The 26056-nt window shown below is 53.5% G+C and overlaps 1 protein-coding gene across 4 annotated transcripts in view; it reads right to left on the bottom strand.

Moving 5' to 3' along the window:
- Positions 1 to 25503, bottom strand: part of ACSL6 (acyl-CoA synthetase long chain family member 6) — a 59354-nt gene extending 33851 nt beyond the window's left edge. The window contains exons 1-10 of one of the 4 annotated variants that reach the window (XM_004384752.1): positions 25468 to 25503; positions 23807 to 23811; positions 8764 to 8984; positions 5586 to 5700; positions 4839 to 4903; positions 4499 to 4600; positions 3853 to 3952; positions 3105 to 3283; positions 1998 to 2030; positions 575 to 626 (exon numbers count right to left, since the gene is read on the bottom strand). In XM_004384752.1, coding sequence (XP_004384809.1) covers positions 575 to 626; positions 1998 to 2030; positions 3105 to 3283; positions 3853 to 3952; positions 4499 to 4600; positions 4839 to 4903; positions 5586 to 5700; positions 8764 to 8958 — 841 coding nt within the window. In that variant the 5' untranslated portion in view covers positions 8959 to 8984; positions 23807 to 23811; positions 25468 to 25503. Of the gene's footprint in view, positions 1 to 574; positions 627 to 1997; positions 2031 to 3104; positions 3284 to 3852; positions 3953 to 4498; positions 4601 to 4838; positions 4904 to 5585; positions 5701 to 8763; positions 8985 to 23806; positions 23812 to 25037; positions 25155 to 25467 lie in introns of those variants that run through there. The other 3 variants (XM_004384754.1, XM_004384753.1, XM_023739030.1) reach the window with 3 other exon arrangements.
- Between the last annotated feature and the right edge of the window lie 553 nt (positions 25504 to 26056).

Raw genomic sequence — 26056 nt, 5'->3', positions numbered from 1 at the left:
TTCCTGACAGTCTGGCCATGGCATAGCAGCCCCAGCCTACAGTGCATTTGCACTACCCTTCCACAAACACCATCCCATCACCTACTTGGCAACTTTAACCACCCTTGTCATAGGTGAGAAATTGGGGACAGTGGTGGCAGAGTGGTTAAGTGACTAGTTTATAGCCCTCCAGCATATGGTGGAGATGAGACTCAAACCCAGGTCCTCAGACTCCAAACACCGCACTCCTTCCCCAGTCCCTGACACAAAGGCCAGGCAGGGACAGGAAGCAGAGGGGCGAGACAAGTGCTTCCTCCTGCATGTGGCCCAGCTGTCCAGCCCTCCTCTGGCCCCAGCTCTGGGAAATCCCAGACTCCTACCTCAGACTTCACAACACACACTGTCATCAGCATCCATCCACCCTCGTGCTGGGCACTGAGAGCATCGGGAGGGACCCAACATCTGGAGCCAGGCACAAGCCAAGGCTCAGTCCATCTCACAGAGAGGGCACCAGGGGCCTCTGCAGTCACCCGGCCAGGCTGCCCAAGGAAGGGTGCAAGTGGCCCTGGCTGGTGACCTGGGTGCCTCTGCTTACCTGTCGTACCGCTTGTGAAACATACAATCGAGAGGTCATCAGGCTTGGGGGGCTGCAGGGGTAAGAAAAAGCATGTGTTAGGGAGAACTGATGTGGCCAGCCACAGCCCAAGCTCCTGGGGCTCCTCTTCCAGGCAGCCCCTTTGTATGTGTGTTATATATGGGCTTGGGTACGTGTTGGGCATGTGTGCATGCCCCTGTGTGTGGCAGATCAGAAAAGGTAGGCAGGTAAGGGAAAAAGAAGCCAAGGAAACTTAACTGGGGCTTGAACATTAATCTAGCACACCAATCTCATAACCGGTCCCGCTGCCACCCCTGCTCTAGCCTGAGCTGAACTCTCCTCAACAGGATTAGGCTGCAGTGGCCACGCACATCTAGGCCTCTACCGAAGTTCTCCCCTTTCTAGTGGATATGACCTAGTTCCCTCCTTCCTTCCTATTGTCTCCAAAATGTCTGAGGTTAGGTTTGAGAGCACAACTGTGGTCCAGGAATGGAGCTGCCCCATGCGTCACCAGGACTGCTCTGCATTAGGCCTTTGTCCTGGCTCTGGGCATACAATCCTGAGGTCACCAGGGCAGAGCCCACCAAGTCCACCTGTACACAGGGGATGACTTCTCAGAGGAGGCGACACTTGAGTTGAGATTGAAGGACAAGCAGGATTTCTCTAGAAGTGAGGATGGGCTTTCTGGGGAGAGAAAATTAGCCCCAGCAATGGCAAGAGGCACAAGAGACAAGGGCATGTCAAGGTATCAAACAGCAGTTCTCTGATACTGGAGCATGAAGTGTGAGAAGTGGACAAACACCAGAGGCTGCCCATCAAGGGCCCTGGGAAGCAGGGGTGTGTGTGAGGAAGCTCACTGACAGTGCCAAGGGCAATGGGAAGGGCCAAGCTGGAGTGACAGCTGGAGGTAAGAGGCCATGTTAGCTGAAAACCCCCAAATGGCCCATCCCCAGGAGCAGTTACCCTCACTGGAGACTCAATCCCATGCAATATCATGGGAGTATGACATGGGGATAAAACAAAGCTAAATAAAAACAGTAGGTGCCACAAGGCAACTGGTCCCAGGGGCCCACTTCTAGGTCTGCTGATGTTTCTGTCCATCCCATCCTCTGGAAAGTTCATTACATTCAAAACGAAAAATAATACTTCCCAAAGAAGTTACTAGAGAACTAAGAGTGGCCAGGATTGGCTACCCTTTTTTTCTTCGCTCCCAAACATCTGAATCCTATCCCAGGTCATTCCCTGGACCCTCAACCCACAGAAGTCCTGCATGCCCCAAGCAGGCATTCCCTGAAGTGCTCACAGGAGTTGCTCGTTACCACGGAGGAGCCTGCCTGGCCCCTGCACACAGTGGGGCTCCATGAGGACAGGCTGTAGAGCACACCATCTCGCTCAATAAAGACCTGCTGGCAGATTAGCTTACCACAGGAGCATGATAATTTGCTTGGCCACAGTCCTAGAAGAAGAAAATGCTGTTTTTAAATGCTCAAGAATTCTCACATTGGTCAAAAAAAACAATAAAAATACACTCAGCAGAGTACACGTGCCCCTGTGCCAAGCCCAGAGTTCAGGATGCCCCATCCAGATGTGGGCCAGTGTGTTAGACAATGCCTCCATGGTCTCTCCTCAGGCATGAACCGAGGCCTGAGGCTCTTGAGAAAGGGAAGGGGGCCAGAGGTGCTAGGCCCACCACACACAGTACAGACAGGGAGACGGAGGCCCAGGGAGAGCTGGGCTTTGTACACATGTGCAGTAGGGGAGATGACACTGAGTTTTGAACACTCTGGGTTTGAGGTGCCCACAGTACATCTGGGCACATGCTCAGGAGAGAGTAGCTGTGTGGCCTAGGCTTCTCGGTGAGTGGTCTGGGATGGAGTGGCAGATGGAGATGCCAGTGAAGATGTGGCAGCAAAACCCACAGAGGGTTGCAAGTGAACAGGCATTACAGATACAGTGAGGAACAGACAGGGAGTCAGGAGAACTGGAGAGCCCAGGGGCCTGTATCAGGCAGGACAGTGGGCGTTAGCTACTACTGATCCCTGGAGGCCAGGATGTCCTATGACCCAGCAGGCCACAAACTGCCATCAACCTGGCATCTCTGGGGAGGTTATGCACAGAAACTCCAGTTCTGTTGGCTGCTGGGAGTCTGAGACACATTTGTAAGAACCTCTCCAAGACTTCTAGACCTCATCTCTGCAGTCCTCAGGCACAGACAGGCTGGCAACCAGCTGAGAATGAACAAGCTCAGAGGCTGTGTGGGTAGCTCTGTGGGGAGCTGGCACCTCCCGTGCACCTGTTGGTGCCTGGTGTCATCAACTGTGCCAGCCACTGAGCCTGGCTCCTAGAGGATGTCTATGGGCACCACCCCAACCCCTACCAGTCCTTGCAAGGCCTGTCCTATCTCAACACTGACACACACTGAGGGCCCAAAACATCCACCACACAGCATGAGAGGGGCAGGTACCTAACAGCTCTAGCTTGGTGGTCAACCAGAACTGGCCCAGCAAACAGCCCAGAAGCCAGTCCTCACCTCCACAGCCTGCATGGACTTAACGACCACCCCGCACTCCTGCCCTCTCTCTTTCAGGGCCTCCTCGAACGGCTCCATGATGATGATCAGCTTGAGCCCTGGAGTCTCCTTCTTCTCCACATGCTCTAGCAGAAGCACAGCCTTCTGTGGTTTATCCACAATCACGGTGCTGATATCCGCTGCAGGAGACATCAGGGAGACTCAGGCTCTGCAGACACAGGCTGTGACTGTGGGCAGCAGCACCATGGGCTGTGTGTGCCATGGGCTATGTGTAAATATGTACATAAGACAGGCTGTACGGGCTGTACCTTGTGTAAAGAGGAATGTGCTGAGGATCCCAGATGGAACCAAGGGCAGAAGGTCAGGGAACCTCCCAGGGCAGATTCTGCACCCTCCCTTGTTCCAAGCTCAGCTGCCCCCATTATATGAGATATTTACCCCACCCCCTAGCATCTACCCCAAGCTGCTATGAACCTCAGAGGGTTGGCACTCTATGTGTGGACTGGTCCAAAGGCTCCTTCTTGGTAGCCCAGCCCTGTGGAGGGAGCCTTCAGGTAAAGTCTGGCTGGGGTCAGCTGGGACTCAGGAGGCCAAGTCAGGGGCCCAAGAAAAAGCCCACAGCATTCTCTGAGAGCAGAAGAAAGGGCTTCTTATGAGCGTCAGACAACTGGCATAATTGAAGAGGCTGGAGCAGGGTGGTAGGAGGGAAGACTGGCTGCTAAAGGTGGAGAGGAGAGAGTGGGCTCACCTGTGTTGATGATATAGTGGATGGCCCCGGGGCCCAGGGTGTCATAGAGTGGGACCACCACCATGGAATATGTGTAGCAGGCCAGCTCTGCGATGATCCACTGCAGAGACACACGGGGCGGGGGGCGGGGGAAGGCAAGGGGGGAGGAGCAAAAAGGAGAAAATAGTGCTGTCTGGGCTGTACTGCTCTCAGGCCCAGACAACCAGTGTCCCTGCTCTGGGTCCGGTGCCTGAGAGGGCCCTGCTCTGGCTCTGTCCATGGGGCAAGGGATCCATGGGGCTAATGGGTTGTACCTGCCCACCTTCAGCCTTCTAGACCCTTCTTGGACTCCAGGGAAAGCCCAAACAGCCCCAAGCCTGCTTCCAGGGCCTGTTTGGACCTCTTCCCCAGGTCTTTCCCCTCCTTGATTCCAGCGGGGTAGGCAAGGAGAAACTGTTTGTGGGGTCAGGTGGGGTGTGGATAGAGCTTGGCTGGGGTGTGTAGTTCTGATAAGGGGGGCAGAGTCGGGGTGATGGGGGGAGGATAGCATGGACCAAGGGTCTCCATTTATTCTGTTGTCCTGGACCCTATAAACAGGAGGAGCAGGACTGTTTCACGGTACTCGATCCCCTACTCCAATCTAAAACCAGCCAAGGCAGATGCTCACCTCTGGTCGATTTTGTGCAAATACGCCAATAAACTGGTCTGAAGATGCTTTACAATTGTGCTGGAGAAGTCCAGACCCCAGAAATTCAGCCCTGTCAGCCACCTGCACATAGACACAGGGAAGTGATGTGAAAAGAAGGGCTGTTCAGCCGGGCTGGGAGATCCTCAGGTGGCATTCCTACAGGTCTGAGAACTCGTCAACTCCCCACCCAGGTAGGCTAGAAGCAAACAGACCAGGTAAGTAAAAGTTGACCCTCTGAGATCTAGCAGGATGCTCACAAGCCTCCCGAGTGCCAGGTCTGCATGGGTGGATGGGTGGGGGCCTGTCCTCTATCACTCACCTCCTGGTAGGACAGCCACTCGTAAGGCTGCTTGGGCTTCCTGGAGCCAAGGCAGGGCCCGTTCCCTGCAGAGAGACAAGCAGGCCTGGTTGTGCCAGGGAGGAGGACAGGGTGGGGATGCCACCTGTGCCTGACCATTAGGCACCTGAACAGACATCCCAGACTGTGAGGTGGTCCATGGGCCAAGGGAACCACCCCCAAGCTGTCTGTGTCTACTTGCTGAAACTCAGGAGGGACTGAAGCACCCAAACCTGGTATCTCTCCAGGGATCAGGGAGGCCATGGAATAGGGACCAACACAGTGCCCCATTCCCACCATGACCTGGATGACATTCTGTACTACAGTCTCAAAGGGAGATGGAGATCTGGGGGGTCCCTGAGTGGGTGAGGCAGGCTGCCTCTGGGTGATCACCTCCCTCTCAGACATTTCAGAGGCTCAGGTTTAGAAGTATGCTGGCTAGTGGCCTGGCAGATCAAGGCTCACCAGGGGCTGCCAATGGGGGCTGTGGGATGTTGGCTAAGAGATGGCCTAAGGCCCGGCATTCCTAAGAGCTGGAACAAAGCTGACGTCAGTCTTTTGGCCACATAACACAGCTCTTCTCTGAGTGGGTGGGAGGAGGGTCAGGAGTGGCTCTGAACCTGGGCACCTCCCACCTGCCATACCCCCAGTACTATGCTTGCCCATTACCTCCCTTGCACTTACCCAATCACTGCCACAGATACACCCCACTCCCACAGTCCTACTCACCTGAGATTCTAAGCCCACGGCGGAACACCTGGTACATGGTCCGGGCGTCATCATAGTAGTGGGTGAGGAGCTGAGGGCTATCTCCAATCACGGATCGCCGGGCTCCATCACTGCCCTATGAGCCAAGCACAGACCAGAGAAGCCAGCTCAGGTAAGCAGGGGACATCAGGAGAGGGTAACAGCATGCACCTGACCGTACACAGCTTGGATGCATACCTAGTCCACACAGTTGGGGCTAGGACGTGCTTTTTGTGCACTCACACACATGACCTATACACATCTGGACTGTACACACATGACCTGACACATACAATGCCAAGTACCTGTGGCTTATACACACTCGACCTGTAGGTATCCCCAGCTCAGACTTAGTTGGCTCATACACATGGGCCTAGTATACCACCGTCCTACACACACACACACACACACACACACACACACACACACACACACAGGATACACACACTAGGTGAGCTAAAATGTCCAGAATTTACAGGGATTTTTCATACACACCCATGGTCCATTCATACAACACAGAGGGAGTGTTAGCTGGAGTCTAACCCCCTGGCATCATGATCCGCCTACTGAGGGATCCCCATCCCATCATCTGCTGCTATGCCCCTAGGTTAACAATCATTTGGGTGTAGTCTGTAGCTAAGAAGTTTGCCATCCATCATTCACGTAACAGTATGAATTAGTTTGAGGACTATGCTGAACGTGCTTCCCAGAAGCAGAGGCCTGGCAGGCTGTGGAGGGAGGACAGGCTGAATTATGTTACTGTCCCATGGTGGGAGAGAGAGGGCAGCGAGTTTCTGGGCCCTCATAGATAAAAGATCCAGAGTGGGACAGTGCCAAATACTTTCTGTGCTGGGGGCTGGGGAGAGGACTCGGCTTCTTCTCCTGACCCCTCCCCTTTGCACCCTCCGGCTCCTCCTCAGGCTCCCCAAGCCCAGAGCTCCAGTACCATAGCTCTGCCTCTTCCCTGAGCACTATTAGTTTGGGCTGCACTCAGCTGGAACACTACCACCTCTTGGAACATTGTGTATGAGGGAAAATGTCTGTGAGAGCCACAAAGCATAAGGCCAAACTCAAAACTACAGGCAGCTCTCAATGGTTATGGAGTGACAAGTTATGTTTGGCCAATGCTTCCTGAGCACCAGCCCCATGTAAGAACCATGTAGGGAGCTGGGGACTTACAGAATCAGACATGGTCAGCACTCTGGATGATAGAAATGACACCACAAGAGACTACGTGCCAGGAACAGGTATGTGTCAGGGGGTGGCCACCGTGCTGGGTTTTGAAGGATGCACAGGGGTTTGCCACGTAGACTGTGGAACAGGGAATGGCAGGTAACAGCAAGTACAAATGCGTGGTGAAGGAAACACAGACACATGTGGAGAACTGCAAGCAATTCATGGAGCTCCAGGAGGCAATAGAGGGAGAGGAGGCCAGACAGGCTGCAGATCAAGGCAAGGAGTCTGGACTTTATGTTGAGGGCAATGGGGAGCTAGGGGAGGATTTTAAGCTGCGGTCTGAACTATGTTTCTCACCATGTAGTGCTACCAGGCCCTATATAATCTGGGACACTCTCACCTCTCTCATCTCATTTCCTACCACTCTCTCCTTTGCTTTACTCTTCTCTTGCCCCTGGAAGGGAGAGCTTGGTCTTCCCAGGAAGGGAGGCTTTAGCTGCACCCAATGCCCTATTCTCCCAGCCAGACCCATGAGGTGACTCACTCTGCATGACCCCCACACAACTAAGCCAGGGTCACTCCCTAGTCACTCCCTCTTGCCACCTCCAGCCCAGCTGCCCACAGCCTCTCACACCTGCCCCTGCCACGGCCGTCCTTCTAAAGTATAAATTGGCCATGTCTTACTGAAAACCCAAAATAAATCCATGCAGCTCACCCTGGGAGTCCCTGTCCAGTTCATGAGGTTTTATCCTTGCTGACCTTTCCAGGTGAGTTATAATTATAAGCTTACCAAAAATAACTATTCTTACTACTTTCTCTGCATTATCTTACCAAACCCTCACCACAATCATAAGAAGCAGGCATTCTTCTTATGACCCACTTTACAAGTGAGGCAATTGAGGTTCAGAGTGTTAAGAAACTTCCAAGGGCCATAAAGCTAATAAGAAGCACAGCCAGGCTTCAAGTTCAGGGCTGCTGGTCACCAAAGGACATTCTCATCGTCACTCTGCTAGACCCTCTCCAGCCCTTCTCCATTAACCAGCCATCCCAAATGAGTCATCATTTCCCATAGCCACCATGTGCATTATCACACACCTGCACCTTCACACACATCATTCCTTCTGCCAGAGAAGTGTCTGTAAGATCCTAGCCGCTGTTTTGATCTATGCCCTCCCCTATCAGGCAAGACTCTGCCATGCTTATGATCACCAAGATGCACTGTTGTCAAGAGCAAAAAGCAAGGTGCAGAACAGTGTATGTAGCACGATATCATTTAAAAGGGGGTACAATATCAATACATTTGGTCGTGGATAGGATAGAACTGTTAACACAGGGTGCCCAGGGGAGGAGAACTGGGAGGCTAGGGGAAGAAGGTGTAAGATTTTCAGTATATATCCTTTTGTTTCTTTTGAGCTGTGTGAATATATTATCTATGCAAAATGACTGGAACTAAAGTTTAGAAAAAAGGCTAATAAATTCCATGAGCTTAATAAACAAATCCCACCAGTCCTCCCAGACTTAGCCTGGAACACCCTCGTCCAGACTGGGCCTCTGCACCTTCTTCCCCTCCACGGCTCCACCCATGAGTCTGTGGAGGGCCACGGTGTACACTCAGCTCAGGACCTCAGCACCAGGCCAGGGCTGGTCACAGGGAGAGTTTAAGAGGGAATTCACCTCACAGCCCCTTGACAACCTGCTTGGGCCTCTGCCAATGGGCCAAGGCCCCCTCATCTGGGAGCAGGCACCTAAGGCCCAGTGCAAGGCCACGTCAGGCTCTGTTCGTGGGAGAGACAGAGTAGCATCTGGTAGGAGGCCCTGCCCAAGGCCACTGCAGGGCTTACTGGCTGGCTCCCAGGGGAAACCAAGATTCTCTGGGCCATCTGAGGTCAAGTAAGCCAGAAGTGACAGAAGTTTGGCTTCCATCCTCAAGATGCCTGTCCTCTCCCCATGCCTTCCATAGCCTGACTGCTCCCACTCTTCTCACCTCCACTTCCTCCGACTGCCTCAGGAGGTTGCACGGTGGTTGCAAGGCCTTTGGCCGGTGAGTGAACCAGTAGGCGAGGATGGCAGCCAGGGCACCCATACTCACGAGTGTGGTGGCCGAGAGGCTGCGGAAAAACTGGCCCAAGTCACTCAGCTCGGGCAGCCGCAGCATCCTCAGGATCTCCTGTGTCTGCATCTTCTCCAGAAGCGAGAGGACAAACTCTGTAGGAGACAGGAGGTGCTGTGAGAGAGGAGACCTCGGCGGGCAAGCTAGGGAGGGGCTCCTGGGCCTTTCTTCTTACCTGTACCGGATCATGGGTAATACACTGAGCTTGGCCCTGGCCCTGGGAAGGCCCTGGCTACCACAGGGCAGGCCTTGGGCTAGCCAAGGCATACAGTCTCCTGGTACAACACGCTAGGTAGCCTCCAGGCTGTCATGCACCAGCCACAGGCACCCTCATCACGGGCCCTCAGCCTTTGGAAGCATGGCCGTGGCTTCCCTTTTTCGGAAACAAGGAGAAACACAAGTGGCCACTCTGCAGCCACAGGATATGAGCCAAACAGCAATTGCTTGACCTCTAAGGGAGAAGAGATCTGTCGAAATCCCAGTAAATGGTATTTGTGCTAAACTGTAACATCACCACGCAGGAGATGAGATAAGTGATGTGCAAAGTCATTGGAGAGAGAGAAAAAGTAAACCTCTTTGGATCAAATGCCTTCTGCTTCACTTATAAGCTATGCAAGGTTGAGCATACCCTACCTCTCTGAACCTTTGTTTCCGCATCTATAAACATGGGTAGTACATTCAGCAAGGAAAGCTCCTCACACTGCACCTGGCATGCCAGGCCTAAAGAGATGGCTAAGGGATGTGCCTGTCAGTCCAACAGAGCTGCCCAACTCAGGGAACAGGAAAGGGGTCAGTGGCTGGACCCAGGTGCTATAGTCCTGCAGAAGGGTTTATGTTCTATAGATGGCACTGCAGGCTGTCTGAGTCCTGGAAACACTCACCAACCACCCACATGCTCTGGGTGTTCCCCATGGAGCAGTGAAAGTGAGTACCCAGACAGCCAGAGCAAAACTCTTACTGAGCTCACTGAGCCAGAAATCCAGTTTCCCCAGCAGCTTCCTTGAGCTTGGTGAGTCATGAGGCCATCCCACAGGAATGACCCACCCCTGGCATATTGATCAAATTAGATTCTACATCAGCAAATCAGAGGCCCGTCTATGGACCATAGTGAATCCACCAAGGAAAACCTTGGGAAGGACTCTGGGAAGGCAGCCAGTCAGCCTCCTTGGGTCACTTACTTCCGTAAGCTGCAGAGGGGGAGATCAAGTCACAGCCAGGTCTATCAGATAAACAACTCATTACACAGTGGAAAATCTAGACATGCCCTCCAGCTCTTGGTGGGGGCCCTGAGGTGATTGTCCTCTCCTTTAACAGGCTGAACTGACTCAATGGGCTGAGAAGCTGGGGCCCAAGAAGGACTTTCACAGCCCCTAAAGGCTCAGCTATATTGTCCTAGAAGTTTTAGAGAGAACTCTGGAAGGATACCTCACTACCACCACTTTGGAAACTGCTCACAGTTGTAGCTTAGATGTAATCCTGGGGTTTTCACAGAGCATAGCCCAGTATGACCAGCCCATCCATCCACCCATCCATCCATCCATCCATCCATCTATCCATCCATCCACCAGCCAGATCCTTATGCAGTCCCTTCTCTGACCTAGCCCAGGGTTGGGCACTGGGATGAGCCAGATGTGGGCCTGCCCTCAGTCCTACAGGGGAGACATTGAGGGAGCAGGCAGTGTCTGTGCAGTGGTCTCGGCTGTGATCAGGTACAGGGAGCCAGAGGAGGTACCCAACTCAGGTACAGGGAGTCAGAGCAGGCTTCTGGCAGGAAGTGATATCAATGCTGAGACTAAGGAATAAAGAAGAAAGGGTGTCACAGGCGAAAGAAACCAAATATACAAAGGCTGGAGATGACATAGAGCAGGGAGCACTTAAGGGAACTGAATATTCTATTCACAAAATAAAGTCTTAAGCCCGAGAAATTGTGTACAAGTATCAGTGTCACAAGTCTGTGAGGCTGGCTTCTTGGATGTGCTGAGCATTCAGTAGTCACCAAAGTATCACAATGCTCAGTCGAAGGAAAAATGGGACTTGTCTAAACTTCCTGAATTCCTGATGCCTGGGAAGACCTTGCATACACATCATGCTGCTTGATTGTATGATGGGAACACAGAGGTGCCACTGAAGAAGTTACCTGTCATTTACAAGGACACGGTAAGGGAGTGGCGGAGCCACGACTCAAATCCCAGGCTCCTGTTGCCGTCGAGTCAATTCCAACTCACAGTGACCCTATAGGACAGGGCCTCCAAAATCATTCCCGTGTGTGGTACCATGGCCACCCCACTCCTGCCAACACTGGGCCCAGACCCAGAGCCCATTCTTTCCTTTGCTTTGGTCCTGAACGCACAGAAAACCAGCTCCAGATCTTCTCAAAACAGCCCAGTCCAGGTTCTGTGGGGTGTAGGCAGTGCTGGGCCACCAGGGCCTGTGAGTGGGGGTTAGTCAGTCAGGTTAGTTCTCCATGCACACACCATGGGTGGGCTCCCTCCCGGCCTAACATCAAGAACTCTCCATCTCCAGGAAGCCCACCAGCCTGGGGCAATGGAGGGCAGTGGGAAAAGGGCTTCACTGCTCATTCCTCTTCAGGCTCCTACTTAGGTGCCCACATCTTTGGAGGCTTCTGAAGTGGCTACAGCTCCTCTGACTCTGAGGCTGGGCCTGCATGCCTCCCTGGCTGGGTAGCAACCAGAGGGTCTCATTCGGACCCTCTGAGAGTCAGGACTGCTTGCATTTACTCTGCAATTCCCTTCAGACCCTGCAGGGCAGAGTTGCAAGCTGGGGTCCTCTGAGGACACTGGCCTCAGAGCCAGCCTGCAACATTAATCACTTGGCATGGTGCAGGGTAAAGCCTAGGCCTGGGAATCTGGTCTCACCTCATGACTTCATAGGACCTCTGACCTCCATTCTCTGTCGACCTGGTGTGGGGCTCAGTGGTCCCTGGGGTCTGGACCACGGCTGCCTCCTTCCATGGCCCAAGAGGCTGTCCTGGTTGCAGCAGTGTCGGGGTGGAGGGGTACCCAGAGGAATCAGCAGTGCTGGTGTTGCCAGGTGAGCGGCTGTAAGTGTTTGTAAATACTCACCAGGCAGGAGGGCCCAGCCCTCAACATGAAATAGCCTCCTCTCCTCCTGGCACATCCTATGCCCTCTTTGCCACTGGCACAGACCAATTCAGAAGACCAGGCGGTGGCACAGGCTGGGGGGACTGGGACTTCCCCCTACCTCACCGTGTCCTCTGTTGACTCAGGGCATGGGGAGGGTGGGTGATGAGAGCCATAGTTCTCCAAATCCAAGATAAGAGGGAAAGCAAGGAAGGGAGCCCTGGTGGGAAGCACACTGGCTCCAAGGTGGCAGGGTGTCAGAAACAAAGCCCCAGAGCACATTTTCTGTGGAAATGATCCTGGAACCCATGTCTGGGCTCCAAGAACCCTCTGCTGGTCCAGCCTCCTAACCCCAGCACTCCAGACCTTCACAACCAAGCCAGTGGCTCTGCAGGATTACCTCCTAAACATCTCTCACATCTGATCACTCCTGTCCACCCCTACAGCCCCTAGCCTGGTCCAGCCACCACCAAGTGTAGCCCACACCAGCCTCCTTATAGGTCTCCTTGCTCTAATCTGTGCTTACACTCATATCAAAGTTATTTTCTTGATAAACAGATGTAACCATTTCATGCCACTGCTCAAAAATCTTATCTGGCTCCCTACTGCCTTAGCACAAAAGTCCAGACTCACTAGGCTGGCACCAAGGCCCTCCATGATCCTCAGATTCTTCCCTCCCCTTAAAATCATTCCAGCTTCCTTCTGCATCAGCCTGTGGGAGAGGGGCAGCTTCAGGGCCTCTGTAAACCTCTGAGGCCTTCAGAGATGATGGGGAAGCACAAGCCAAACCATCAAAACATCAAAGAACCTCCTCGACTTCCAATGAAGAGCTCCAAAAAGAAAATCCCAACCTCTCCCAGGCCCCTAGCAAACAAGCTAGGGAAATGCCCAAAAGGAGAGTTCTGGTGCTGGACTGACCTGGGTCCAAATCCTGACTCAGACTCTTGATAGCTGTATGACCTTGGGCAAGTCACTTCGGCCCTCGGGGCCACATCTCAAACAAACTCATGGGCAGTGGATCAGTGCCAGGTGCATGATAAGGGAAACACTCAGTAGACAGTAGCTATACTGAAGCAGTCACTCCATCTCCTTGCAGCCAAGAGGACTCAAAGACAACTTGAAAAAGTAGGTGCAATCACACCCTACCTTTCCAGCAGGCTCCTGGCACTGGGGAGGCGCCTGAACCGGTCCCGATAGAGCCAGTCTCCCTTTATAGGGCCTGTGGAGCTCAGGGAGAGAGGTTACCACATCTTGATCAAAGCACAAACGTGGTTGACAGCTGTGCCCCAAGTCTGGCCTCCTGGGGACAGCCGATGGCAACAGCTGCCTGTTCTGAGAAGCTGGGCGGTGGTAGAGGTGGTAGCAGTGGTGGCAGAGGCTCCCTGGTGGCTGTGGGAGCAGGTCTGGCAGGGACCAGGGCACAGAGCAGCTCTGTGAGGAGCTGCTGGCCCCTCAAGGCCCCCCGCTGCCCCGCCCCCCATCGGCACAAGGGGCGGCGCTGGCTCAGATCAGCTCAGGGCCAAGTAACCCAACCTTAACCCTCACTCCGCCAGGTCGCCTGAGCCTCAGCTCACACCCCTCTGCTCCTTCCCACCAATCCTGTCTCTCAGTCCTGGAGAGGAGTTTGCCAAATGAGTTGCTAAAGGACAAAGCCTCCTTACATATCCATCTGTGATAGCCATTAGGGGCCGGGGCTGAGGACCTGCAGCCAGCGTGCGTGGTGGGGCGGTAGAAGAAGTGAGGCATGGGATGTCAGCACACTGGCACTGAGGGAGGCCTGCACCATCCACCCAGAAGGCACATCTCCCAGCCTTTCCTAGGGGTGCCTCTGCTTCCCACCCCCACAAGGTCACACCAGCCTACTCTGGGAGAGGAAGGAAACTGGGCATAGTCCCAGATAAGACAACAGCTCAGGGATGCTCTGGGGGTTGGGGACTCCCCAGACCAAGGATCAGGGTCAGCAGGCAGAAGATACTGACTCCTCTCCCCACAAGATTCCAGGGCAGCACACTAGCCCTTCCCTAATGAGACAGTGTTTTTTGGCTTGCCTAGGGACAGCCACTTAGAAGTTAGAATCCATACCCTTGCCCAGTGGAACCAAAGCCGAGCCCTGAAATCCTGCAGCACCTCTGCCAGACTGGGACACTGAGGTCCCTGGGACTCCTAGAACCTCACTCCTGACAGGTCTGTCTCCACAGGGTGAGGGGTGGGGGTCAGGTGTGGTCTATTCCTACTTCCGTGGCCAGCATGTGGCTAGGCACACAGTAGGCACATGGTGGCAGCTGTCAGCAAGTAAAAAAGAAGTCCAGGCCACAGGATCCAGCTCACCACCACCTCCTCCCGCTGCCCTACCCACATCCAGTGCTTCCAGGTGCTTCTGAATCTGCCCTGACTGGGCCACTGTCCACTCAAACCCAACCCACCTCTCCTGAAACAAGACTGTCCGAGGCCATGGCCCCATGCTCTGAGCTCCCACTTGAGAGCTGTATGTACAACCTGCCTGGCCTTGTAACACCAACCCTTGGGCTGTTACGCTTCCACTGTTCACCCCACAACCTGGAGTAGGGCATGGGAAGAGCTTTCTGCCTCAGCAGCCCTCATTCAGAACTTAGCACCAGCCTGTCCTGGACCCTGCTCCAGCCCCTCCCCCTTCCCCCAAGCCACCCAAGAAAGCTTTAAAATAGGCAAGCTAGAGATGTGTCTCTGACCTCAGGACCTGCCTTTTGCCCACAGAGACCCCTTCCCTTTCTTCTTGGCAGGACCCCCACCTTTCTCCAGACATCTTCAGAGATGTCTTTAAATAACACAAAACCTTCCTTTAATGCTTCTTAGGCAGCTTCTGGGGCAGGAAATCCAGTGGTCACAACAAAGGCCCTGGCTGGTGGAAAACCATGCAGGGTGCTGTGGGTGGTGACAGAGGGCCTGAGGCCTGGGAGCAGTTCTGCCCCAGGAAGTGTGTGGCCCATGCACAGTGAAGAAAAGCACAAACCTCACTATCACACCTGTGTGACCCTGACCCACAGAGACACAAACAGCTGCACACACTTTGCCTGACATCCACCGCATCTGCACAGGATGCAAGCATGTCTCTGATATGAGAGAGGGGCTTTCTCTGCATCTTCCTAATTAGATTCCCAGAACCACAGATGATTGCTGCAGAGATGGGGCCAAGGGAATCGCCAGATCAGACCCACTGCACATCCTTACGAGAGAGGGGCCTGTGATATGGGGTTGACAGGTTACAGCGTGGCTCACAATGCTGGCCAAGCCTCTCTGAGGAGCCTGATTTAGCTCTGAAGGTCCAACTGAGCCTCTTGAATGTGGAAAAGTCTAACTAAGGATGGTGTTGACTGACCACTTATTAGAGTCACTTGTCCCAGCCTAAACTCGCTGGGAGCATGCCTGCCTTTAGCAATTCACTCTCTGGCCCCATAGACATCTAGCACCTCTCAAGAATCTCACTCACCTCAAGCCCTGGTCAGGTAACATAGGCCCACATTCCTGATGGTCAGACGAGGAAACCAGGCTCAAACAACACTTTCAGGAACTTAAAAATATGAATAGCCTTGAGAACAGAGGAGTAAACAGAAACACAGTGTCTTTCACAAGCTCGGAGATAAAGGTTATCTTCACCAAGAATCAGGCAGGACCGAATTCTCCGAGGAAAAATGGGCAGGGGCAGTTAAAACAATGGCAGCTGTCCCTTTGGAAATATTTACAGGAGACAATCACCTGGACTGATGGGTGTGGACAAGCCCAGGCCTCCTCCTCCTTCTTCCACACCAAGGCCAAGAACAGGCAGAACCCTAGGGATACTAATGAGGGTTGTGATACCCACATAGGCAGAGGGACACCCCCTGCCCAGGCCCCACTGTGCAGGAAGCCAAATCCTGTGGCCATAACATGATCCTTTCCGTTCTGGCCATGCCCACATTACAGCTGCTAGTATCCTGGCGTTAGGAACAGTGATCCATTTCCATCACTGGCCCAACTATCTGAGGACACACTGCAAACCCTACAGGCTCAAGCTCAGTAAAGGGCATGTGGGCTACACTTAGCAGAGTCATGCTCTCATAGCTCCACTGCAGGTTGCCAGGGTACAGGTAGGATAGGCTGTGACCTCCCTCAGCTTGGGGAAGCTCCTCAAGGCAGGGAGGGGCTGCTAAGATATGGGTGGAGTCACTGAGGTGAGGGGAGCAAGAGAGGGATTTGCTCACTTGCTTGTTCACTCAGGAGCATTACTGATCTACTGGGGACACCATGCACAGGGAGAAATGCCCAAAAGACTCAATCTGGGGCACATCCTCAGTCAAGGAGGGGGAGCAAGAGAGGACCGGGGCAGGGTGGAGGAGCATTCAGAGAAGGGGAGGAGAACCAAGGTATAGCAGAGTCACAGAACTGGGTTGGCAAGTCACAGGAAGAGCTCACAAGGTCTTGGGGGCACTTCTCAGGAGTCTTTGCACAGTGGTGGAGAAGGGCAGAAGCCTGGCTCCACTGAGGACTGGGGCAGGAAGTTGAGGCTGGGAGGATGGCATTTAGCTGCAGAAGGAAAAAGATTGTGATTGGTACTGTATATGTAAATGCCTGTACTGCACTGTATGTGCCTCAGACCTCAAAAACTAATGGCACCCACCAGGTACCATGACCTACTACCCTGGCTTTTGGGATACACAAGTGCTCCAGGCAAGCTGTGCCTCTAGATTGCTGCCGAAGGGACTGCTGCTGCAGCCAGGAACCAACACAGTGCCTTTACCCACAATTCCACGTGTGACTGTTTTTTCCTAGATTAGATAATAAGTAGAGAAGATATAGTTTTGCCTTTGGTTAAAGGTAAATATTCCAGCAAAGTAGATAAATGGCAAATATATATATCTGTGTGTGTGTGTATGTATATAGATAGATAGACAGATAGATGGATAAAGTGGCTTAATTTTCTGGCTTCCTTGCACTCTGATAAATTCCTCTTCTGAATGCCACAAGAAGAAACAAACCTGAATTTCCCCTAATTCAGCAGAAGCCTGTGCCGACCAACAGGATCCTTTTACCTCCTCAGTCATGTCTCTGGAGGGTGCCTCTCAGTGCCCCTGGGTGGCCAAGTCCTGATGTTGGCCTGTGAGAGCCCATGGCGTCCACAGGGTTAACACCAGGCCTGAGCAGCCCAGCCCTCAGCATGGCAGGGAGCTCTGAGCACTCAGGCTCCTTTTCAAGGCCAGAATGAATGGGGAATATGCAAATGAATGCCTCCCCAGGATAGTGCAGGGGAGGGCCTACTGCTGGCAGGCCTGCTTCACTCCACTCTGTGGGTTTGTCACATGAAAGGGTTTGTATTCCCGGTGCTAGCTCCAGCCCCTGGCCAGGCTGGGGCTGTTCTCACCGTAAAACAAAAATCTCTTTCAGACTAAAGCAAAACGAGGCCTGGCTGCCCAGGGAAGGCCGTTGGATGTTGTTTGTGCTCGCCCACTCAGAGTGCCCATCACCTGGATTCTCACTGGATCTACCATATTTCTAGAGAGAGCTGATGCCTCTGAAGCAGCTGAGGAAAGCACTGTGTAAGGTCGGGGTGCGTGGGATCAATAAATGGGATCGGCCTATTCTGAAGTTCTGTTGGTTTTGTTCTTTTCAAAAACTGTAATGGCTGAATATGAAGTGGCAACTTTTTCTGTATCAGGGAACTTCAGCAACTGTCATGGTGTAGACGGTAAACATGGAAAAGAAATAGGAAGGAAAACAGTGACAGCAAACAAGAACACCTTGCAGTGCAAAAAAAGGATTTCTATTAAGAATGGAGGCCACATGTATCACCACACAGCATCCACAGTGGAGTTGCCACAGGTGCTCTCGAGTTTTGGGTGGGATTTATGGTAACTCAGAGTCCATTGTATGGGATCATTAGTTTCTGAACATGCTCCAGGGCTCAGACTCCATCTTTAACAGAGACACCATGATACGGTCAAACTTCAATGTCTTCCAGACTTTCAGAGGCCAAAAATGTTGCTTTTCTGATTTCCTAGGTTTACCATAAGCCATACCATTAACTACAGTGCAAATCTTGTTGCACAATGGTTACACGCTCGGCTGCTAACCAAGAGGTCGGCAGTTCGAACCCACCAGTGGCTCTGTGGGAGAAAAGGCCTGGTGATCTTCTCCCATAAAGATTACAGTCTAGGAAATCCTATGAGTCCTATAGGATCTCTATGAATCAGAGTCGACTCTACAGCACACAACAATGTGGAGCATGGATTCTACTCAGCCTCCCTTTAACAGGGAGACAATGAAACAGCAAGATCTCCAACACACGTTTAGTGGTCATTTAGCCTGAAAGTAAATCTAGGACAAAACCACTTAGGAACTGATTCTGAACAGATAGGAGGGTTGGTGGGCGCTCCAGATCTCCCACAAGCCAAGGGAAACAGGCCTTGTCAGCTTCTCAGCCTAAAGAAAACACTTAGCTGATGACTGTCCACTGTTGCCTCCCTCCTCAAGCCTTCTTGCTATTAGCTGGGAGCACACAGCATGCTCATAAACCAAGATGCCAGGTATGCCTCTGTGAGAGTTCATGGAGCCGCCCCAGGGAAGAGGAACAGAAAGCAGAGGAGGATAAGGAGGAAGAGGAGAAACGATGCTTCAGTCCTTCAGGTGGGAGGGCAGGAGGAGTCTCACTGGGGAGTCATCACCCCGACAACAGTCCCTGAGCTGTAGGGGAAGACAGGGCTTTGTAGCAGAGCCTAGTTCTGCTTGGTCCCTCGGGATCCACTTCCTGCTTCGGTGGGCTAGGCTGTGGTATGCTGGGAGTGGGGTAGGGTTCCTAGCATTGGTTAGTGGGGTCTGTCCCAGAGCTACCCATTCAACCTGGACCTACTTGCTCCTTCTCTCATTCCCCCAATAGTCAACAATCACTGGGTCTGTCCCTGGCCCCAACAGACAGCTGCCAACCTGAATTTGCTCATCCAAGAGCCTGAAAACTGAGATGATGATCGTCCCCTCACTGGCACCAGCCTGGCCTGGCTTTCTGCTCTAAAGCCCAGGAGGCAGCTATCTTGCAATGCAGGCCTGAATGGGCAGATGGCAAATCAGAAGCAAGCTCCCTCCTGACCCCCAGCTTTCCATGGACATCCCCCAGCTGAATGTCTGGACTAGGTGTGGGGAGAGGAAGGGTGCCTCTGGGAAGAGCAGGTGGATAGGCTCAGGTGAGACCTCTAGGGATTTGGAATCTTTCAAACTTTGAGATTTCTGGTTGGGCCTCAGACTAGATAGCTCAGCTTGGCACAGAATTTCTGTCCCAACCCACTTCCCATATGTCCATTTCTGCCTACACAGACCCCAAGCCTCACATGAATCAGGAGCCACACGAATGCTTGGGAATGACTACACCAATCATGTTGTTCCCAGAGCAGCCGTATGGTGATGGGGGAACCACCCATGGATGTCCTAAAGGACAACTCAAGGGCCTAAGCCAGAACCCACAACGGTCCCCCTTCTCCCCCTCCCCCTCCACTAATCCTGGGGCCCAAGGTCTCCCAATGGAAAAGTCAAAAGCCTGTGAATGAAGAGAGGAATCAGTCCTCGACACTTGGAAAAAGCAGAAAAGACAAAGTGTATGTGACATCCTGACATCCTGTGGCAATGCTCAGTTGCTACTGTCCCACTGCCTGAAGTAGCTTCCTCCTCAGCCTGGTTACAGGGGCCCACATACACCCTCACCTCCCGGCCGGTCAGAGTTCAGCCTCAGGTCTCAGCAACCCCAAATATTCTCTGGTCTGGGCTGTGAGCTAGATGGGTAAGTTGAAGCTCCAAGCAGAAGTGGTCAAGTCACACATACAGTATGAGATGGGGTTGGGCAGGGACTCTGAGCAGGCCAAGGCAAGCTTAGGAGAGCCTGCCCCAGACAATGGGGCCATTGCATCAGACCATCCAGTGAGGCAGAGGACCTTGAGTGGGCCTCCTCTTAGCTCTGGTTGGCAAAACAGCCAGAGCTCTTGGTGTGCTGGGACACCAGAACCTTGGAGCTCCAAGTAAACAACATGATCTCACCTTCAAAAGAGATCACCTTCCACAAAACCAGTCACCTATTTGTTCATTCATTCACTCATTCAGCAAATACTTCTGAAGTACTTCCTCTTGTGCCAGGCTGCATTGGTTCTCAGCACTGAGAGTTCAGCAGTGGACAAAGCTGGCCCTGTCTGTAAGGAGTGCACACCTGCTTTTCCCTACTGCTTCTACCATATTGGCATCATCCTCCACTTGAGCACACAGCCTAGCACCTAGTAGGAGCACACTCAAGGTCTGTTGTTTGCTGATCAACTTGTGGTCAGAAAACAGCTTATAAAACACTTCATTATTAAAATAAATTATTCTCTGGGGATTCTGTATATCACTCACTGATGCAACAAACACCGAAGTCTGCTGTGTGCCTGACCCTGGGCTGGGGGCACAGAGGTGTGTCACCCTGGCCCTGTCCTCAAGGAGATAGCAGGGCCCCTGGAGGAGGCCGAAGACCACAGTTCAGTAGAACGTGGGCCACCATGGGATGCATGCAGCTTGAGGAGCACAGAGATGGTGTCACCTTGGCCATCCACATGCCCAGTTCCAGCCACACCCCCTTGAGGCAACCATCACATAGAATAAAGTCAACACTGCTTGGCCTGGCATTCTAGGGCCTGCAGAGACCAGCCTTGGTGACCTCACCGGACAAACAAAATTTGTCCCTAGACCCTCATTCATTCCTAGTGCCAAACTTTTCCTCACACAGTTCTTTCTGCCTGGAATGCCTTTTTTTCCCCACTCCCTTTTTGCTTGTAGGATTCCGGAACCTCCTTAAAGACCTAAGTCAAGTTGTTATAAATTTTACCTAACATTTAAAGAGCCCTAACATTAAAGAGCTATAGCTGCTAACCAAAAGGTTGGCAGTTTGAATCCACCAGCTGCTCCTTGGAAACCCTATGGGGCAGTTCTATTCTGCCCTATAGAGTCACTATGAGTCAGAATCAACTGGACAGCAATGGGTTTGTTTGGCTGGTTTTCCTGTGTGTCAGCCCTTGCTCTTGGTACTTTACAGATGTCCTTTCGTTCAATCACCCCTGTGCCCATTGATGAACCTGCCTGGAGGGGCTCAGACCCTGGCTGATCATGGCTAGTGGTCCTTCCTTGGACTGGAAGATTACAGAAAAGCTTGGGGAATTGTAGAGCACAGTGCTTGACACATGGTAGATGCTTAATGAAACAGTAATTAAGTCAGCATATTTGCAACAACAACACTCCTTCCCTCCTAAAAGCACCTCATTCATACACATCCACAAACTAGTTCCTTCAGTAAACAGTTCAGTGCCTACTATGTATCAGGTGCCGGCTGGGCACACAGTGTAGGTTCTGTTATGCAAAAACTTGTAACTTTTGCCTCTTTTTGCAAACAAGCCAGAAGCCAGAGCCTCAGACTCACTCATCCTGCTTGCTTTGTGCCTGGGACAGGCCTGCGTCCCATCTGGGGCGGCAGCTAAGCCAAAGTCGGCCTTCTGAAGACCAACCAAGGAGCCTTCATAATCACAAGGGCAGAAACTAGCTGGAGAGCAGGATGATCAGGTTCTGTTGCCCCCTGCTGTCTCTGTGCTCTGCTGAGAGCCCCCTCTCATCCTACTACACAGGCTGGGGAGCAGTGAGAAGGTGCTGAGGTCAGAATCCTCTCACATGGTGGTACACCCTGTGCGAGTCCAGGTTTCCATTTGTGAAGCATGCCCCCTGCAGGTCAGAGAGCCACCTGTTCTGCCTGGAGCTCCACCATCTCTCCCAATCCTAACTACCTTCTCAGACCCTCTAGGTGGTCACAGGCTTCATACCAGTCCTCCAACCTAAATGGAACCCCACGTTGGGGATCCAAGTGGGGCTGATCTGAGCCAGGATGTGCAAACCCTGCCCAGCACACCTACAGTCAGACTTCTGCTACACTAGTTGTTGGACTGGCAGCCCTGCCTCACCCCTCCAGGGCTAGCCCCTCTCCCGCAGGACCTCCTCCCTTCTCTTTCCTGGAGCCCAGCCTTGGGTCACATCTATTCTCATCTATAACATTGAAACAGCCTCCCACTGCTCTCCTGGCCTATACTTCCCTCCCCTTGGCCCAGCTTGGCCACTGCAGCTAAATCTGGGCTCCCCTGTCCCCCAAATAAAACCCCGCTCACCATCAGGAATTCCTTTCCCACCATTCCCAGCCTTTATCCCTACCAGGCACAAGACCTTGAAGACCTCCTCCTCCCCCAGTTCACCCTGCATACCTTTGCTGGCCTGACTTCATCTACCTGGAGTTTGGCCTACCTGCCTCTGACAAACGCCCCTGTATGCTGCAGAAGCCAACTCAGGCGTCACTGGTGGTCAGGTCTACGGTTGGCAGATTCAACCCTGTACAAGGGCACGGGCTGCATCAGCCTAGAGGAATGGGTGCCCTTTTAGAAATTCATTCACAAAGATGAGTGCCTTTTTCTACTTTGCTAGGCAGAAGCTCCCAACCATTGCTCCCAGAGTCCTCTGAATGCTCATAGCAAAGAGACCACATTTTCCCAGGCCCAGTGCAGCATATGACTCATGCTGAACCTATTTTACATGTTTCCTTATTTACTACGCAACACACAGATGAGGTCTGGGCTGGCCCTGGACTCAGTGCTGGCCTCTCCAGCAGGGAAGAGGACAGGTGCAGCCCTTGCTCTCCTAGAGCAAGCTGTGCATACATACAACTCCCCGATACAGTCAGCTCCTCCTCCAGCTGCCCCCCCACCCCCCACCCCACTCCAATGGCATTCTCTCCCTGCGGCCCCATCAGGGCAGCCCTTGCCTGTCCTTATCGTGTCTCCCTAGGGCCAGTTTGGGTAGAAAAAAGCACAGAACTCTACTAAAGAGTGACATCACCTTAGGGTGGTCTCCTTTTTCTGGCTGAGCCCAAGGGATCTGGCCACTGCCACAGGAAACTGGAGATTACAAGGCAGAGTGTGTTCTTGGGTCTGCTCCCTAAACCACAGTTCTTAGCCCAGGAGTCCCCTCTGCCCCAGAGAAAGGCTAGGGTCCAGGAAAAGTCCCAAGCTAAGTAGACACATGACCTGGGAATGCCCCAATGTGTGTCGTGGGTGTTCTATCCAGTAAGCATCACACACCTGGCCTCAGTCTCTCACTCTTATGCCAAGTGTGACATCCTGAGGGAGTTCCTGTTTGCATTAAGAAGCTTGGCCTCTGTGGAAAGACCTTCCCCAAGTGTTGCCCTGCTTAACCACGCTGAAGGCCCTGTGCAATCCCTCAGCGAGGTAGATTCCCAGTCTCCCATTTTGAAAAACACCTGGCCACTTTGGGAAACACTCCACAAGGAAGCAGGACAATAAGGCCAGTCTGAGTCAGCGGTCTGCTAAACCCCACAGGCTGCCGATGATCCCTGCCACACACACGCCTGCAGCCTCCTGGCACCTCCCTGCAGCCATGAAAGGCCAAGGCTTCAGAGAGCTGCCCTTGGATTCATGGCTGAGAGGGGCCTCCAAAGGTAGGGCAAAGGGTCTCTGGCACTGGACAGAGGCTCTGAGACTACCACCCAGACAATACATGGTGCCTGTTACTATTATCATCACCATCATCATTATTTTGATAACCCCTGTCCCCAGCTCAAACCTCAACCTTGCCTGTTAGATGCCCACATCAGACCCAGAGTGGCCCTGCATGGCCTGTCGTCGGACATGAGCAGACAGAAGGAGCTTAGGGAGCTGAGGGGATTAGAGAGGCCTCCTCAGGCCCTCACCCCATTCAGGGGAGGTGTCCCTGTGGCAATGGTGGGGGTAAGGGAAAGTGATCACCTGGCCTACCAACGTCCAGGTTAAGCACTGGATGATCAATTAAAACCTCAGATCAAACCTCAGTCTGCCAGATACATATCTGTGTGACACTGGGCAAGTCAATTAATTTCTGAACCTCAGTAAAAAAGGGATGGTAGCAACCTCCTAGGATCTTCTGTGACTATTAAATAACACATGTAAAGTTTCAGGTTAAGGATTTTAAAAGAGTTCACTTCCTCCCCTTCTTCTCTGACTCAACAAGAATCTTATTACTTCCTCTGGTGCTATTGTTTGAATATGAAATAATAATAAACTCTAACATTCATAGAGCATTTGCTCTGGGCTCAGCCCAGTTTAAAGCCAGTTTAAAGATCAAGCACTTCACATAAATTATTAGGCTAATCTGCACATGGGGCTGGGGGTGGAGACCCTTTAGTGGCATTATACCCCACTGGCATTATACCCCAGAGGAACCAGAGGTTCAGAGAGAGGAGTGGCTGTGCAGGCATCAGAACTGGTGGATGAATGGGTCTGAGATCCCAGGTGTGTGTGTGTGTGTGTGGTGGGGATGCTGGGATCCAGCAGGGGTCCTCATAGCCTCCTGGGGTGTGGGTGGGGGGAACTGACTCCTGTGAAGGAGAAAGGAGGGAATGGCAGAGGTGGGGACGCAAGTCCGGTGCAGAGCTGAGGAGCCAGGTGAACCCCACTTTACAGAAATCTTGCACTCTAGCTGAAGGGCAAGAAAACAGGGGTCTTGAGGAAATCCCCAGGCCAGGGATCAGGAGTCTCCAGGTCAGACCTGGTTAAGTCGCTGATCTGCTGTGGGACCCCGGGGGCCAACATCCTCAGTTTCTGGTTCCCGGGAAAGGGATAAGGACACGCCGTAAGTCCGTTCCCGCTTTTGGCCTAAGAGGAAGAGTGGGCTCAGGGCCTAGTCCTATGCGCAGATAGTCTCTGCCAGAAGGGGAGAGGGGAGCGAGAACTGGAGGGGGGTTGTTGTGGGGGAGCAGGGAGCAAGGCCACCCATCTCCGCAGACCCAGCTCCTTCCCAAGCCCAACTAGGAGCCCGAGGTAAAGCGGGGGGGGGGGGGATGTGCGGAGGCTGGGCGGCCTGGGGGGCCCTGAGCGGCCGGCTTGTCAGCCCAGGTGGGGGACTCGGCGGCTGCGGGAATGTTGAGACCTCCATCCCGGGCCAAGGTCCCATAGCGTTCCGGGGATGGGGGTCAAGGACGAAGACGGGATGGGGCCTTACCCGCGAACAGCCAGAGGGAGCCCCCCGACACGAGGAAAAAGGTCAGCATGTCTGTCAGCGGGGCCCGGCCTGGCCCTGACGTCCTCCCCGGCCGGCAGCCCGGCAGCCCCGCAGCCCGAGCAGTAGCCGCGCAGCCGCCGTCACCGCCGCCGCCGCCGCCGGGTATTTTTAGCCCCCGCCGCCAGGCTCCGCAGCGTCCCGCCTCCCCGAGCCGCAGCGGATTCTCCGCGGGAGGGGGAGGGCGCGGCGCGCGCTCGGCGCAGGCGGCCCCTCCACCCCATCACTCCCACCGTCCGCAGCCTGCCCGCGTCCTGGTAGCCCCCATCGCTGAGAGAGCCACGTCGGAACCGCCGAGCCCCGGTGAGGGAGGGGCCGGGCCGCGGCGCGCACTAGCCTTCTCTGCCCCCGCCCCCCAACGTCAGGACAAGACGTTCTGGGGAAACCGGCGGGAGGGGGCACACAGGCAATGAGCGCAGGGAGTGTGACAGCGCCGCGACCCACCCCGCCAACGCTCAGCTCTTACCCGTGCGACCCGCGTCCTGGGCTTTATGGCTAGGCAGACCCGCGTGGCAGCGGGGTCGCGGCCCTGTGCAATCCCTCAGCGAATTTGCAGACACAGGGAGACTCCGGGTACCACGTCTGCAAGTGGGCGAGGAGAGCGGACCGGAGGGTCTATCTAGGCTCTAGCAGAACGGGTCAGCTAGGCTGGGTAGTTAGTGCCCAGATCCTCTGGGAACACTAGGCGTGACAGCTCCCCTTCTGGGAGGATCAGCTTTGAGGCCGCACAAGGTCACTGGCTGCTACATGTGGTCACAAGTGGTCACATGAAGTAACAGGCATCCACATAGGGTCACAGGAAATTACGTGGAGTCATAGGCGTCTGATGAGGACACAGGCAGCCACACTCTTCACACAGCCATATATGGCACAGGAGTTCTTAAGAAGCCCCTCATAGCTAAAATGAATGGCCACACACAGCCCCCACAGCCACAGGATGGCCTCACTGATGGGCTAAGGGT

The sequence above is a fragment of the Trichechus manatus genome, unplaced genomic scaffold (genome assembly GCF_000243295.1).
Source record: "Trichechus manatus latirostris isolate Lorelei unplaced genomic scaffold, TriManLat1.0 scaffold00127, whole genome shotgun sequence".
In the NCBI taxonomy this organism is placed as follows: domain Eukaryota; kingdom Metazoa; phylum Chordata; class Mammalia; order Sirenia; family Trichechidae; genus Trichechus; species Trichechus manatus.
The sequence above is the reverse complement of the archived record's forward strand: the minus strand, read 5'-3'. Positions and strand labels throughout refer to the sequence as shown.